Below are 15306 nucleotides of genomic sequence, written 5' to 3'. Positions count from 1 at the left end.
GGGTATATACCCAGTAATGGGATTGCTGGGTCAAATGGTATTTATGTTTTTAGATCTTTGAGGAATCACCACACTGTCTTCCTCAACAGATGAACTAATTTACACTCCAACCAACAGTGTAAAAGTGTTCCTTTTTCTCCTCAACCTTGTCAGCATCTGTTATATTTAAATATGACTTTTTACTAATAGACATTCTGACTGGTGTGAGATGGTATCTCATTGTGGTTTTGATTTGCATTTCTCTAATGATCAGTGATGTTGATTTTTTTTTAATATGCTTGTTGGCTGCATATATATATCTTCTTTTGCAAAGTGTCTGTTCATATCCTTTGCCCACTTTTTATGGTGTTTGTTTTTTCCTTGTAAATTTGTTTACATTCCTTATAGATGCTCAATATTAGACCTTTGTCAGATGCATAGTTTGCAACAATTTTTTCCCATTCTGTATGTTTACTCTGTTGATAGTTTCTTTTGCTGTGCAGAAGCTCTTTAGCTTAATTAGATCCCATTTATCAAATTTTTGCCTTTGTTGCAGTTGCTTTTGGTGTCTTCATCATGAAATTTTTGCCCATTCCTATGTGTAGAATACTATTGCCTCAGTTTTCTTTCGGGTTTTTTTTTTTTATAGTTTTGGGTTTTACATTTAAGTATTTAATCCATTTTGAGTTTAGTTTTTTATATGGTATAAGGAAGAGGTCCACTTTCAATGTTTTGCATATGGCTAGCCAGTTACCCAGCAACATTTATTGAATAGGGAATCGTTTCCCCATTGCTTATTTTTGTCAGCTTTGTCAAAGATCATATAGTTGTAGGCATATAGCCTTATTTCTGAGTTCTCTATTCTGTTCCATTGGTCTATGTGTCTATTTTTGTACTGGTACCATGCTGTTTTGGTTACTATAGACCTGTAGTATAGTTTGAAGTCAGGTATTATGATGCCTCCAGCTTTATTCTTTTTGCTTAGGATTGCCTTGACTATCTTGCTCTTTTTTGGTTTCATATGAATTTTAAAATAGTTTTCTCTAGTTCTGTGAAGAACATTATTGGTAGTTTAATAGGAATAGCATTGAATTTGTAAGTTGCTTTGGGCAGTATGGTCATTTTAATGATATTGATCCCTCCTATCCACGAGCATGGAATATTTTTCTATTGGTGTTTTATAGATCTCCTTGTAGAGATCTTTCCCTTCCCTGGTTAGCTATATTTGTAAGTATTTTATTTTTTTTTGTGGCAGTTGTGAATGGGATTGTGTTCCTGCTTTGGCTCTCAGCTTGACTGTTGTTGATATGTAAGAATGCTAGTGATTTTTGCACATTGATTTTTTATCCTGAGATGCTGCTGAAGTTGTTTATTAGCTTAAGGAGCTTTTGGGCTGAGACTGTGAAGTTTTCTGGATATAGAATCTTGTCACCTGCAAACAGATATAGTTTGACTTCCCCTCTTTCTATTTGGTAGCCCTTTATTTCTTTCTCTTTCCTGATTGCCCTGGCCAGGACTTCCAATATTGTGTTGAAGGAGTGGTGAGAGAGGGCATCCTTGTCTTGTGCCAGTTTTTAAGGGGAATGCTTCCAGCTTTTGCCCATTCAGTATGATGTTGGCTGTGGGTTTGTTGTAGATGGTTCTTAGTATTTAGAGGTATGCTCCTTCAATATCTAGTTTGTTGAGAATTTTTAACCTAAGGATGTTGAATTTTGTTGAAAGCCTTTTCTACATATATTGAGATAATCATGTGGTTTTTGTCTTGTTCTGTTTATGTGATGAATGAATCACATTTATTGATTTGTGTATGTTGAACCAACCTTGCATCCTAGGGATAAAGCCTACTTGATCGTGGTAGATTAGCTTTTTCATGTGCTGCTGGATTTGGTGTGCCAGTGTTTTGTTGAGGATTTTTGAATTGATGTTCATAAAGGATATTAGCCTAAAGTTTTTTGTTGTTGCTGTTGTGTTTCTGGCAGGTTTTGGTATCAGGAATGATGCTGGCCTCATATAATGAGTTAGGGAGGAGTTCTTCCTCCTCAATTTTGTGGAACAGTTTCATTAGGAATGGTATCAACTCTTCTTTGTACAACTGGTAGAATTCAGCTGTGAATCCATCTGGTCCTGGGCTTTTTTTGGGTGCTAAGCTATTTATTACTGACTCAGTTTCAGAGCTCATTATTGGGCTGTTCAGGGATTCAGTCTTTTCTTGGTTCAGTCCTGGGGGAATGTATGTGTCTAGGAATTTATCCATTTCTTCTAGATTTTCTAGTTTATGTGCATAGAGGTGTTCATAATATTCCCTGATGGTTGTATTTTTGTGGGGTCAGTGGTGATATCCCTCTTGTCATTTCTGATTGTGTTTATTTGAGTCTTCTCTCTTCTTTATTAGTCTTGCTAGAAGTCTATCTTATTATTTTTTTTTTCAAAAACCCAGCTCCTGGATAAGTTGATCTTTCTAATGGTTTTTTTTTTGTGTCTCAGTCTCCTACAGTTCTGCTCTGATATTGCCATGCCTATTTTAAAAGATTTTGATCCTTTTTAGTCCCCAAATTCTCTCACTGCAGGTGGCCTTCATTTTTGTTTTGTTTTGTTTTGAGAATGAGGCCATCTGATTGATACTCTTTATGCTACTTGGAGTATTTAATATGCATTGGTTCTGTATTTCACATTATGCTTTTATTGTGCTAAAGTTGACATTAAAGTTTTTATAGCATAAAATGTCATGGCAGGGAACATTTGCTGTAATTTATCATAATTTTTAAAAAAGAAAATGTCTGCCAAGATCATAATAACAGCTAATATTTATTGAATATTTATATGCTAGATCTACCCTAAGTGTTTTACAGGTATTACCTTCTTTGACCATGGTGCAGCCATTGGAACAATGTAATAATATGTGGCTCAATACCATAGGTTAATATCTTGAACATTATTTTTCAGTCTTTTTGGATAGCCATGATTAAACTTTTTTTTTTCTTTTTTTGAGACAGAGTCTCACTCTGTTGCCAGGGCTGGAGTGCAGTGGCATGATCTCAGCTCATTGCAACCTCTGCCTCTTGGGTTCAAGTGATTCTCCTGCCTCAGCCTCCCAAGTAGCTGGGATTACAGGCACCCGCCATTACGCCCAGCTAATTTTTTTGTATTTTTAGTAGACATGGGGTTTCACCGTCTTGGCCAGGATGCTCTTGAACTCCTGACCTCGTGATTCACTTGCCTCAGCCTCCCAAAGTGCTGGGATTACGGGCGTGAGCCACTGCGCCCGGCCTAAACTTTTTATATACCAAAATCCAACATTCTACATCTTCTTTAGCATCTAAAACAATACATACAATGATAAATTTCATTTCAATCTGTACAAGAGAAGAATGCCAATGATTTGAAATGTCAGCTAGAAGACAGGCTGTCAGGAAATTTGATTATATTTTTTACTCACTGGAAAAATATGAATTGGAAATACACTAATAAGTTCTGTGCTGTGGATGACATGGGTTTAAATTTTCATGTTAAACTTATTTAATTTGAGATTGTGTTAATTAAATATCCATTTATCAGCATAATGATGTTTAATATAGATCGTTATTAACATATGGTTTCAAAGGCCAGTAAAATTGTCAAATCTAATGAAAACAGAGTTCAGAGATAAAATTTTATCTTCCCTTTCTTTTATGAGTCTCTTAAAAATTCAGGGCACATTTTTAAAAGCCCTTAGAGAAGATTAACCTTTAACATCATCATTTAAATCTAATGTTACCACATTTTACAATGTCATTGACACTATGTTTAGCCTTAGATAGTTGCTTCTCCTAACCATTTTTTTTTCCATATCTAATAGAGGAAGATTCAACTGCTCTCTTTTTTTTCTGGTGTCTCTAGTGTAGCACATTCTAATAGAATTTTCTCCAATGATAGAAATTATCTATATCTACACTGGTTAATACAATAGCCGCTAGCCATATGTGGCCTACTGAACACTTGCAATGTGACCAGTGCAACTGAGAATCTGAATTTCAAAATGTACTCATTTTATTTATCCTAAATTAAAATTTAAATAGCCACATGCTGTTGATGTCTACCATATTGGAATCATGGCTTTGATGTTCTTTTCAGCACAGTCAGACTGAATTCTGAAGACTTGACTCTTTTCTCCTAATATGTCTTAATTCCTTTCCTGGGAGCAGGAACAATCTTTTAAAGTTACTTGTTATTCTTGGACTAATTAAGGTATTTTCTTTCATTATAACCCTATAGTTTGGAGATTTTACCATAAACCGAAAAATATATATATATACTTTTGTAGTAAGAATACCGAATTGGACATTTGATTCTGGGTAGTCATTACACAACAGGGGATGGGATATCTCTGCCAGAGTGGGTGCTCCGTAAATGTTTGCTTGTACTGAGTAAATGAAAAACTGTATTTTATTTTAACCAATGCTCCTTCTCACACTCACTCACACTATTTCCTTTTATATCTGTACACTGGGAGAAGGAATAATAACTTGCTTGAAGATACAGTTTGTTTGAAAGGCGGAGGCTTTTGCTGATTTAAAACAGATACTAGTTTGTAGTTACTTCCATAATTCCTTTCTACTATGCTTAAATGATGAAGTACCATTTTTATGGGTCTCTTTACCTTCTAACATGTTTTTGCATTACATTTTTTAAGAATAACTGGTCACTTAAAAATGCTTATAGAGTTGTAAAAAATGATTCAATTTTAAAAGGGGTAACTTGTGTAAAAGATATTCTGTAGTAGACATCATCCTAGGTTGATAATACAATCAATAAAAGTGTTTATTGCTTTGTACATATCAAAGTACTAAAGGAGTGAACTGAAGCAGCCGAGATGTTAGAATAAGTCAATTGTTTAAAAATATGAATGCCCACAGATATGTTTGATAAAGAAATGTTTTATGTGAAGATTTTGAAAATCTGGTTGATCACTAGTTATCAATAGTCTTAGAGAAATTTGTGTTTTAAAATGTTTATAGGATAATTGAGAAAGTACCACTAAGCTGAACACAAATTTAAAGTTTCTTCTTACAAAGCATTCAACCTGTTGCCCAAGAAAAGGCTTTCATCTTTCAAGATGAAAGAATTAAAATGAAACTAGAACACTGAAGGCTACTACAGAAGCATGCATTTATTTGGGCATATGGTAGTAATCCACTAAACACATAGTTATAATCTATTTGAGAATAACCAGAGCAGATTTGCCAGACAAAGATTCTGCCAGATCAACTTGCTTTTTACTGTGGAAAATCAAAGATGCAGAGAAGCACACATATACCAACGTTTTCTTTTTTATTTCAAAGCCACGTCACCATTTCTTTTAAAAAATATTGTCTTAGGCCGGGCGCGGTGGCTCACGCTTGTAATCCCAGCACTTTGGGAGGCGGAGGCGGGCGGATCATGAGGTCAGGAGATCGAGACCACGGTGAAACCCCATCTCTACTAAAAATACAAAAAATTAGCCGGGCGTGGTGGCGGGCGCCTGTAGTCCCAGCTACTCGGAGAGGCTGAGGCAGGAGAATGGCGTGAACCCGGGAGGCGGAGCTTGCAGTGAGCCGAGATTGCGCCACTGCACTCCAGCCTGGGCGACAGAGCAAGACTCCGTCTCAAAAAAAAAAAAATATTGTCTTCATCCTTATAATTAACAGATAGTTCTTCAGATTCTAAATACTGTAAGTTTCAGTAATCAGTTTCATTATTTCTGTGCAGTCAAAGAAGACTGCATTGGAAAATATGTTTGTGTGCATTTCAATACAATAAGTGTTTGCAACTCAATTTCAAAGTAATATAATGTGTGATTTAGTTATCGATTATTGAGTTAAACTACAGACATTGAAGATGCAGGATCAAATCATCTGAAATAAAAGGGCAGGGAACACGTATAAATGTTTTGCACACAGAGACACTCAAGTGCTTCTTGATTGAGGACATCTGATTTCTAGCTGGTTTTGCAATTAAAAATATTGGAAAGAAATTGCAGTAGCTCAGTCAAATTTACTTGCTGCAAAATGCCTTAGAACTACAGAGAGAATTTTCAGTTAATATAATTGAAATTATTTATTTCTGCTCTGTGACAAATGAAATTATTAGTTATCAGGGAAAGGTAATTACATATTTGGCCTAAAGTTTATCAATATGAACACAGAAAAGCTGGAGCCCAAGCAGAATCAGGACCTTGTTAACCACAGTTTTGTAAAACGCGTTCAATTGTAGCACCTGTGGAATAAATAGAACTGATAGTAAATACAAGAAAATAAATTTTCTAATCATACTGTTCTCAGAGATTTACAAAATGCTTTGAACTTCGTTCTGTATTTAAACTTTTTTTTATTATTTCACATTTAGCTTTTTTAATCAGAATATGCTGATGAAAGGCAGACATGTGCCTTGTTACACCTCTAAACCTCAAAGATCATGGGCAGTCACAGTAATTCCATTTCCCAAATTGAGGCATAGCCCACATTCACAGTCTGCCCTCTGGGGTGATGCAGGATTGAGTCAAATCCAGTTCGATTCCTTGAGTCGCTGGAGTTGTTTCTGACTGACCCATATTTTCAAATCCAGCCCACCAGTGGGCCTGAGGCTAACAAGAGCAAAAAAGGAACATGTGCATAGATTTACACTCCTATTCTCAAGGGCCTTTGCTCTTATTGGAACCTTAACCACATAAAAATGTATTTCCTAAACATATCTGTGATTATGGAGTTCATAATCTAAGAATCTGAAGGTGCATTTCTGTGTTAAATGCAGAAATTATTATTGAAACAAAGACCTCACCTTTAAATGAGAGTATAAAGTACTGCAGTGACTTTTGCCCAACTGTTCTCTATTCACACTGGTCATTTGTCACTAGACATTGGTCGACCTTAAGCCAAATAGTATCCTGTTGAAGCAATGCTTGATTATTTTCCAACTTTTTGAGGTAAACGTTGCTATTGTTCTGCTTTTTGGTTACAAGAGAAGGAGTTTTTGGTTACAAGAGAAAGTAACACATCAGTAATTTCCATTCCTAAAAAAGTTAACCAAGACCGGGCGCGGTGGCTCACACCTGTAATCCCAGCACTTTGGGAGTCCCCAGCGGGTGGATCATGAGGTCAGGAGTTTCAGATCAGACTGAACAACATGGTGAAACCCTGTCTCTACTAAAAATACAAAAATTAGCTGGGCATGGTGGTGCATACCTGTAATTCCAGCTGTATTCAGGAGGCTGAGGCAGCAGAATAGAGAATAGTTTGAACCCAGGAGGCGGAGGTCGCAGTGAGACGAGATTGTGCCACTGCACTCCAGCCTGGGCGACAGAGCAATACTCTGTCTCAAAAAAAAAAAAAAAAAATTAGTCAGTGCTTTTTTTTTTTCTGGAACGAAAAATATTATGAGTCTGTTGTAAATCCTTAAATGGTGTAAAAATAGATAAAATTAGGTATTTACTGTGCTCTTAGTGGTTATTTTCCTCTCCCTCTCCATGTATAGAGAAAATGAGAAAAAATATATTTGGATGTGCATGTATACTATACATAAACTATCAAAACTTGGTTTATAATTTTACATTCTATCATGGACATCCTTCTTGAAAGCCTTCGTTTTGTATAGGTCTGTGTTTTAAATTTTGTTAGTTATTACTGATAAGTCCTCTGAATATTATAGCCTATTCAAAATAGCTGTTTCTTACAGGAAATGGATATATGTGTGTATACATATGTGTAAATATATATATATTTATGTAATATACATATTGTATAGATGTATATTATACATATATATGTATAATGTATTATAAATACATATATATGTATAATATATTATAAATACATATATATGTATTTACAAGGAGTCAGTCTCTTTTGTGGAAGTAAACATTACTTGGTCAGATAAGACTATTATGCTAAAGGAAGGTAGATAATTTTGTGAATATAATTTGCATTTCTAAATGTGGTTATTATTATTATTATTATCTCTCAACAGGGCCCATTTGGAGGCCAGTGCTGAGAAGTGGAACAGGTTGCTGATGTCTTTAGAAGAATTGATCAAATGGCTGAATATGAAAGATGAAGAGCTTAAGAAACAAATGCCTATTGGAGGAGATGTTCCAGCCTTACAGCTCCAGTATGACCATTGTAAGGTAAGTGGATAACCTATAGTGAGTCACTGAATTCCAATTCTAGTGAGGTAGATATTTGAAATAAAATTATAGATAAGTATCAGAGTTGAACCAATTATCACAGGATTCCCCCCACCACCACCGTCTGCTTTTAATTGTCAGTAGACATTTAAAGTGCATACATTGTTTCCATTTGTATTATCTTCACATTTAACTAAATTTTTTGCAAACACTACCAGTATCTAAAGTATAATATTGCTTTTAGCTTATTATGAAGTTTATCTAAATTTCTAATAGATTTTAGAATCATAGTATATTGAGGTTTTTGGGTTTTTTTTTGTTTTTGTTTTTGTTTTTTGTTTGTTTGTTTTACCCAGTTTCACTCTTGTTGCCCAGGCTGGAGTACAATGGCATGATCTTGGCTCACTGCAGCCTCCACCTCCTGGGTTCAAGTGATTCTCCTGCCTCAGCCTCCCAAGTAGCTGAGACTACAGGTGCCTGCCATCATACCTCACTAACTTTTTGTTTTTTTTTTTAAGACGGAGTCTTGCTCTGTCATCCAGGTTGGGGTGCAGTGGCATGATCACAGCTCACTGCAACCTCTGCCTCCCAGGTTCAAGTGATTCTCCTGCCTCAGCCTCCCAAGTAGCTGGGACTACAGGCGCCTGCCACCACACCCAGCTAATTTTGTATTTTGTATTTTTTTTTTTTTTAGATGGAGTCTCGCTCTGTTGCCCAGGCTGGAGTGCAGTGGCATGATCTCGGCTCACTGCAACCTTCACCTCCTGGGTCCAAGCGATTCTCCTGCCTCAGCCTCCCAAGTAGCTGGGACTACAGGTGCATGCCACCATGCCCGGCTAATTTTTGTATTTTTACTAGGGACGGGATTTCACCATGTTGGTCAGGCTGGTCTTGAACTCCTGACCTCAGGTGATCTGTCTGCCTCGGCCTCCCAAAGTGCTGAGATTACAGGTGTGAGCCATCTCACCCGACCTGAGAAAATTTTTAAACTACAAATTAACTTAATCTTAAATTCAAAAGTCATCGAGTCATAAGGAATTACAAACTATCTTGTTTATCGTTAATAAAAGTGAAAAATAAGGACTTGTAGTAAAAAAAAAGGTAATGCAGATGAAGACCATACTATTTAAAATCATTTTATGTGTTTTACTTTTCTGAGCCAAGCCTTTTCTTTGATTACATTTTTATTCTGCTCAGATTTCTGTTCCTATGCAAATCTATACTTTGATTAGCCAAAAGATATGCTGAAATGTTATCAACTGACACATTAATCCTTAGATCCTTGTGTGATTAAATTTGTGCTTTGTTTACTTTCCATTGATTTCTTTAATATCTCTTTATGCCCATTTTCTTGTATATACATATCATCTTATTTTATTGTATTTTTTACTCCTCCCGTGTAATTAAAGTTCTCATTCTAAATCTGGTCACTTTAAGGTGACATTATGATTCTATTTCCATTTTAAAAATGACAAACACGAATGCACACATCTCCTAAAGGAAAATGTCATTTATGTAATAAGTTGCTTTAATATAAAATGATAAGACCCTGAAATTTATTTATTTGATTTTTGAACCCTTGTGACTAGATTATTAAAATTACCATTTGGGTGTATTTTTTTTCTTTCTACTCAAAGCAGGAATATGACAGAGAAAATAGCTCCAAGATAAGAAAAAGGAAAACACTGTTGATGTATGACATGCAAGATAATAATAATAATAGAAGATTTAAAATGACTGATTTAAGAAAATCACATTCTTTCCTAACTTTTTCTAACTTTTGCTTCTATTAATTATTCATACAGCAGTCCCTTTTTGTGGGTTACAGTATTAGGGATGAAACAGAATAACACAAAGCTCTTCTAATAGATGTGCTCTGTAAGGAATACAAGCTGCTTATGGCCATATGCTAATAGTGTTTACTGAAATCCAAATCTTGAGGTATGAAATGATTTTCCTCTTCTGGCCTTAGCACATAAAGTACATATCGGCCTCTCAGTCTGTCCTGGCTGTATTTTGGCTTCCCTCCCAGCAAGGTAACCTGGATTTAGGTTGTGTTTTGCCCTATCTTAGAGCACTGCAGGCAGTTGCTCTGCTTCAGTCCTTGAGACCTAAGCCTTTAGGTGATGAAGATAATACTGATAATGATGGTAATACAATTGGTTCATTTATTCAGCAAGTATTTATTGAGTGCCTAATGCGAACCAGCATATTCTGGTCACTGGTGACTCAATAATGAACAAAACCAGGTTCTTACCTGATTGTGAGAGATGGACACTAGACAAATAGGCAATAAATATATATGTCCTACAGTAATAACAAAAATAAAGCAAGGTCAAGAAGATAGAGGAGGATGTGGGATTATAGGCCAAGGTGCTATTTTATATGGAGAAGGTCAGGAAAGTGTCACAAATTGGGTGATTTTTGAACAGAGACCTGGAGTGATGTAGTAAGCACTTAGCAACCCCTCTTGGAAGTAGAACATTTAGGGAAAGGAGGCAGAGAGCACAAAGGCCACAGAGCCTGCAGTCTTTGGGGCATATTTGAGGAATAGCTGGGAGACCACTATGTTTGAAAAAATTTAGCTAAATATGGTAGATAGGAGATGAAGCTGGGGTGGCGGGTGGGAGAAAGGGATTCAGATCATTTAGGTCCTTGAATATTCTTTCTTAAGGACTTTGGATTTTACTCAATGAGAGAGGAAGCCATGGAAGATGTAGGTATCTATAGTGCTGTGATCTAATATTATGTAATAATATAGGTAAATTATGAAGAGTAGAATATAGAGGAGTTCAGCACTATTTCGGTAATCCAAGTGGTGGTGAATTGGAAAAGGGTATAGCAGGAGAGATGATGAAGAGTAACTGCTTTCTGAAGACATTTGGAAAGAATCAACAAAATTTGCTGGTGGATTGGATGTGTGGAATGTGAGAAGAAGAGCCAAAGATGTCAGAATTCAAAGACTTTTGGACAAACCAAATGGAAAATGGAAGTACCTTTTAGAGAGATAAGAAAACTGCTGGAGGAGCAGTCTGGGAAGGAAATGTAAGAGCTCGATGTTTGACATGTTAAGCTTACAGATGTTTAAGCTGTTGGATATATAAATCTGAAGTTAGAAGAAAGATCAGAATTAGAGATCAGTTAGAAGAAAGATCAGGATTAGAGATCAAAATTGTCAGCCTGTGTATCAGCCCTGGGATTAGATGAGATCACCTATAGGGAGAGATTGTATGAGATTGTACCAAGGGGAAAAAAAATATTCCAAGAAATGAGCCCCGAGAAGCCACAACTTCAGAGGAAAATGAGGAAACTGAGAAGGAAGAGCCAGAAGACTAGAAGAACCAAGAGAGAACAGAGTCCAAGATGCCAAAGGAGGAAAGTGTGTTAGGAAGGAGGGAGTGATCACAAGGATCAAATATTGCTGAGAGGTTAAATAAGATGAGGACAGAAAATTAATCATCTCGAGACCATCTTGTTGACCTTGGACAAGAGGTGTTACAGTGGCACGATAGAGTTGGAAGCATGATTAGAGTAGATTCAAGAGAGGATATGAACAAAAGTACAGAAAACCATTTTAAGGACTTTTACAACAAAGGTAACAGAAAAATCAGATAGTAGCTGAAGAAAGAATGTAGGGTCAAGTAGTGGTTTTATATCTCATTGCTGAGTAGTGAACTATGAAATAATATATTAATATTATTTGATTATTCAGCATGTTCTATGCTGGTAAGAGTGATTCTGTGAAGTGGGAAGAATCAGTGATGCAGGAGAGAGGATATCAGCTCAAACAGTGACAGGATGGGACCCATTGCACAAGTGGAGCGGTGGATCTTAGGTCTGTCTGGCTCCAAATATATTCATCATCCATTTAAAACCTACTTACCGAATAACTTTTATGTCCTAGCACCATTCTAAGCACTGGAGATATATCCTCACATTTTTGTTTTTGTTTTTACTTGAGTCTGTTCCCTCTTTTTTGCTCTATTATGTCACTTTCCTAGCTTAGTTTATGAAAGAATATGAAGCCACCTTTTTCACCCTATCTTTTTCTTTAGCTGCCTTCTGAAAATGGACAATAAAGAAATGAATATTAACATATTATTCTCCAGAACTAATATTTTAGTGTATAATGCTAGCTTTCTGCTAAATTAGTACTCGGTATAGATTAGCTGAATAAATAGATTCACAGAGTTTATAGAAAAAACCCTCCAGTTATCTGCTTCCTCTAGAACATGATACAATACAGAAAGGTGTGCTGGGTTTGGGGTAAGCATTCTTTGTAGGTCATTGCTGAAGTCACAGGGCTGGAGGATTCCATGATTCCTTCCAGGGTAGCCATCATGTATTAATAAGTATGTTAATTGCCATCATGTTTGACATTACCCCTACAGAAAAGAAAAACTCGAGGGAAGAAATAAAAGCTTAAAAGATGAATTTTATGGCTGGGCGCAGTGGCTCACACCTATAATCCTAGCACTTTGGGAGGCCGAGGCAGGCAGATCACGAGGTCAAGAGATTGAGACCTTCCTGGCCAACATGGTGAAACCCCGCCTCTACTAAAAATACAGAAATTAGCTGGGCGTGGTGGCATGTGCCTGTAGTTCCACCTATTTGGGAGGCTGAAGCAGGAGAATCGCTGGAACCCAGGAGGCAGAGGTTGCAGTGAGCCAAGATCACGCCACTGCACTCCAGCCTGGCGACACAGTGAGACTCCGTCTCAAAGAAACAAAAAACAAAAAAACCCAAAAACATGAATTTTTCATATTTTCTTTATAGGTGGTGACATTTGCTGTTGCTTTGTGAGTAAAGGTTTGAAAGTCCAGTGTCACATTTTTTAATGTGAGACACGAGATCTGTCATGTAGATAATCTACTGTGAATTGTGTGTGGCCATGGGTTAGGGTGCACTAGAGGCAGGTAAAGAGGGTTGTTGGCTCCTCATAGGTGTGATAATTTGGGTTAGAGGTGTGAGTGAGGTACTGGTAGTAGAAAAGGCACTGAGCTAGAATGAGAATATTTTATTTAAAGGCTGGCTCTGTCACTGATGACCAGGGTGACCCTGAAAAAGTCATTTGACTTACCCAAGCTTCAGTGTATGGAAATAAGTAGTATCTTAGTTCCTTTGGGCTGCAATAACAAAATACTATAAACTGAGTGGCTTATAAACAACAGAAATTTATTTCTTACAGTTCTGAAGGCGGAGAAGTTCAAGATCAGTGCACTAATAGATTTGGTGTCTGCTAAGGGCCCACTGTCTGGTTCATGGATGATGTCATCTCACTGTGTCCTCCCATAGTGGAAGGTAGTCTTTTATATGATACTGATCCCATTGATGACAGCTCCTCACTCATGCCCTAATCACCTTCCAAAGACCCACCTCCCAATACCATCACTATGGGAGTTAGGATTTCAACCTGTAAATTTTGGTGACACATAGACATTCAAACTGTAGCAAGTAGTTCCATTTCTACACAGAATTGTTCTGACAATCAAATGAAATAGTGGAAATGAAAGTAATTTAGGAAAAGTAAAGTGCTGAAGGGCAGTATATAATTTTATTCAATTATGTATATTCTGTCAAAAGCAACCTTCTTTACCAATTGCCAAGAGTAATGTTTTAAAATTACATTACTATAAATATTATATAAAATATATATAACATTAATTCATACTAATATAAATCTACATTATTACAATTAGGGCTAATGATTATGCATTTGTAGATTTAGAGCAATATTTGAAGAAGTGTGGTACCTACCTGTAATTATTTATCTTACTGAACATCATCAGTCATAATTATTGAATAGTCTAAGCATAGTTTAACCTTAGCCTTGCTTCCAAGAATTCCCTTCCTAAGAGTTTATTTAATAGTTTTTGGCCAGTGTTCGAATATAAACATAAGTCTCTAACTTACCTTGAGTCTTTTCTTAAAATCAAAATCTCTTATGGGTATGTAAGAGATTGCTCTATGTTTCAGGGCAACTTTTTTTTTTAAGTTCTTGAAAATGTACTTTTCCTCTGCTGTCATATTCTATTGATCAGGAAAAGTCTTTATTTAGTGTATATGCATGTATAATTTAGAATTGTCAATTAGTGGACTGAAAGAACCCTAAGAAATATGAGTCCAGTCCTCTTATTTATGGTAGAGGAATATGAGAGGCACAGTGCAGTTAAAGGAAACCTGAGGTTTCATCCCTCCTTCCCTCTCTTACTTTCATTTACTTACTATATGCCTGGCAGTTTATTTTATTTTTTAAGGAAAGATAGCTTTATTTTGAAAAGAAATCGATTCTCTATTTAAAGCATACATGAGACAGCATCTTTCATTTAGTCCTAAACTTGATTATGTATTCTCATTATAATATTCCAATGACATTCTGGAAATACATTTCAAGTATGTCATCATATACTTATTGGTAAATATCAAACAAAGCTACTGACTTTGAGGGAAAATTTTCAGTAATTTTTTTTACCTACCCAGAGATGCTCATCCCACTGTATATCTGGGATTTTTCTGAACATTTACAAATTTTAACAAAATTCTTTTTTTTTCCATTGCATGCCTCAATATGCCAAATTCTCCACTACAATCCCGGTAAAATAATGATAGTGTGTGAAAACCAGTGCATTTTCTAATACTGCCCATGACAGACAGAGTGAAATTACAGCATAAAGAGTAGCCAGGAACCTATACTATAAACATTATTTGGCTCCAAGTATCTTTCAACAAATAGCTACTAATAGGATTATACATAGCACATAGAACATAGCAATCCTGGATTGTAGTATACCTGTAAAACCCTTTAAAGCATTTTTTCTCAACCTTTTTATCATTACCCTCCTTTTCAATTACAAAAATTAAATTCAAATTAAATTAAATAGCTTTAACTATAAATTTCTTCCTAATGAGAGAAATTAATACAAAAGATTTTGTTAGGTAGGATGATTTTGGAAGGTCACAATCTATATCTAAGATTTTTTTCACCCAAGTACCAATTTTTGTTCCCAGTTGAGAATGTAAGGGTTAAAGTTGATGAAATAAATTAAATAGCCTTTAACATTATTAGAGAGAAAAAAAACCTAATGGGTAACAATGGAAGTTGAGATGGTTGACTTCTAGACCATCTCTGTTCCGTACTTGCTGTATGATCAGGGAAGAAATCATGTCTCTTTATTTTCTTGTTTGGGAGAACA

General features: G+C 36.0%; 1 protein-coding gene across 8 annotated transcripts in view; it reads left to right on the top strand.

Moving 5' to 3' along the window:
- Positions 1-15306, top strand: part of LOC116463082 (utrophin) — a 565754-nt gene that overhangs the window by 407786 nt on the left and 142662 nt on the right. For all 8 annotated transcript variants that reach the window (XM_032146039.2, XM_032146038.2, XM_032146037.2 and 5 more), the window contains one exon: positions 7957-8113. In XM_032146039.2, coding sequence (XP_032001930.1) covers positions 7957-8113 — 157 coding nt within the window. The remainder of the gene's footprint in view (positions 1-7956; positions 8114-15306) is intronic.

Source organism: Hylobates moloch, unplaced genomic scaffold, assembly GCF_009828535.3.
Source record: "Hylobates moloch isolate HMO894 unplaced genomic scaffold, HMol_V3 SCAFFOLD_27, whole genome shotgun sequence".
Taxonomy (NCBI): domain Eukaryota; kingdom Metazoa; phylum Chordata; class Mammalia; order Primates; family Hylobatidae; genus Hylobates; species Hylobates moloch.
This window is presented reverse-complemented; position numbering and strand designations above follow the sequence as displayed.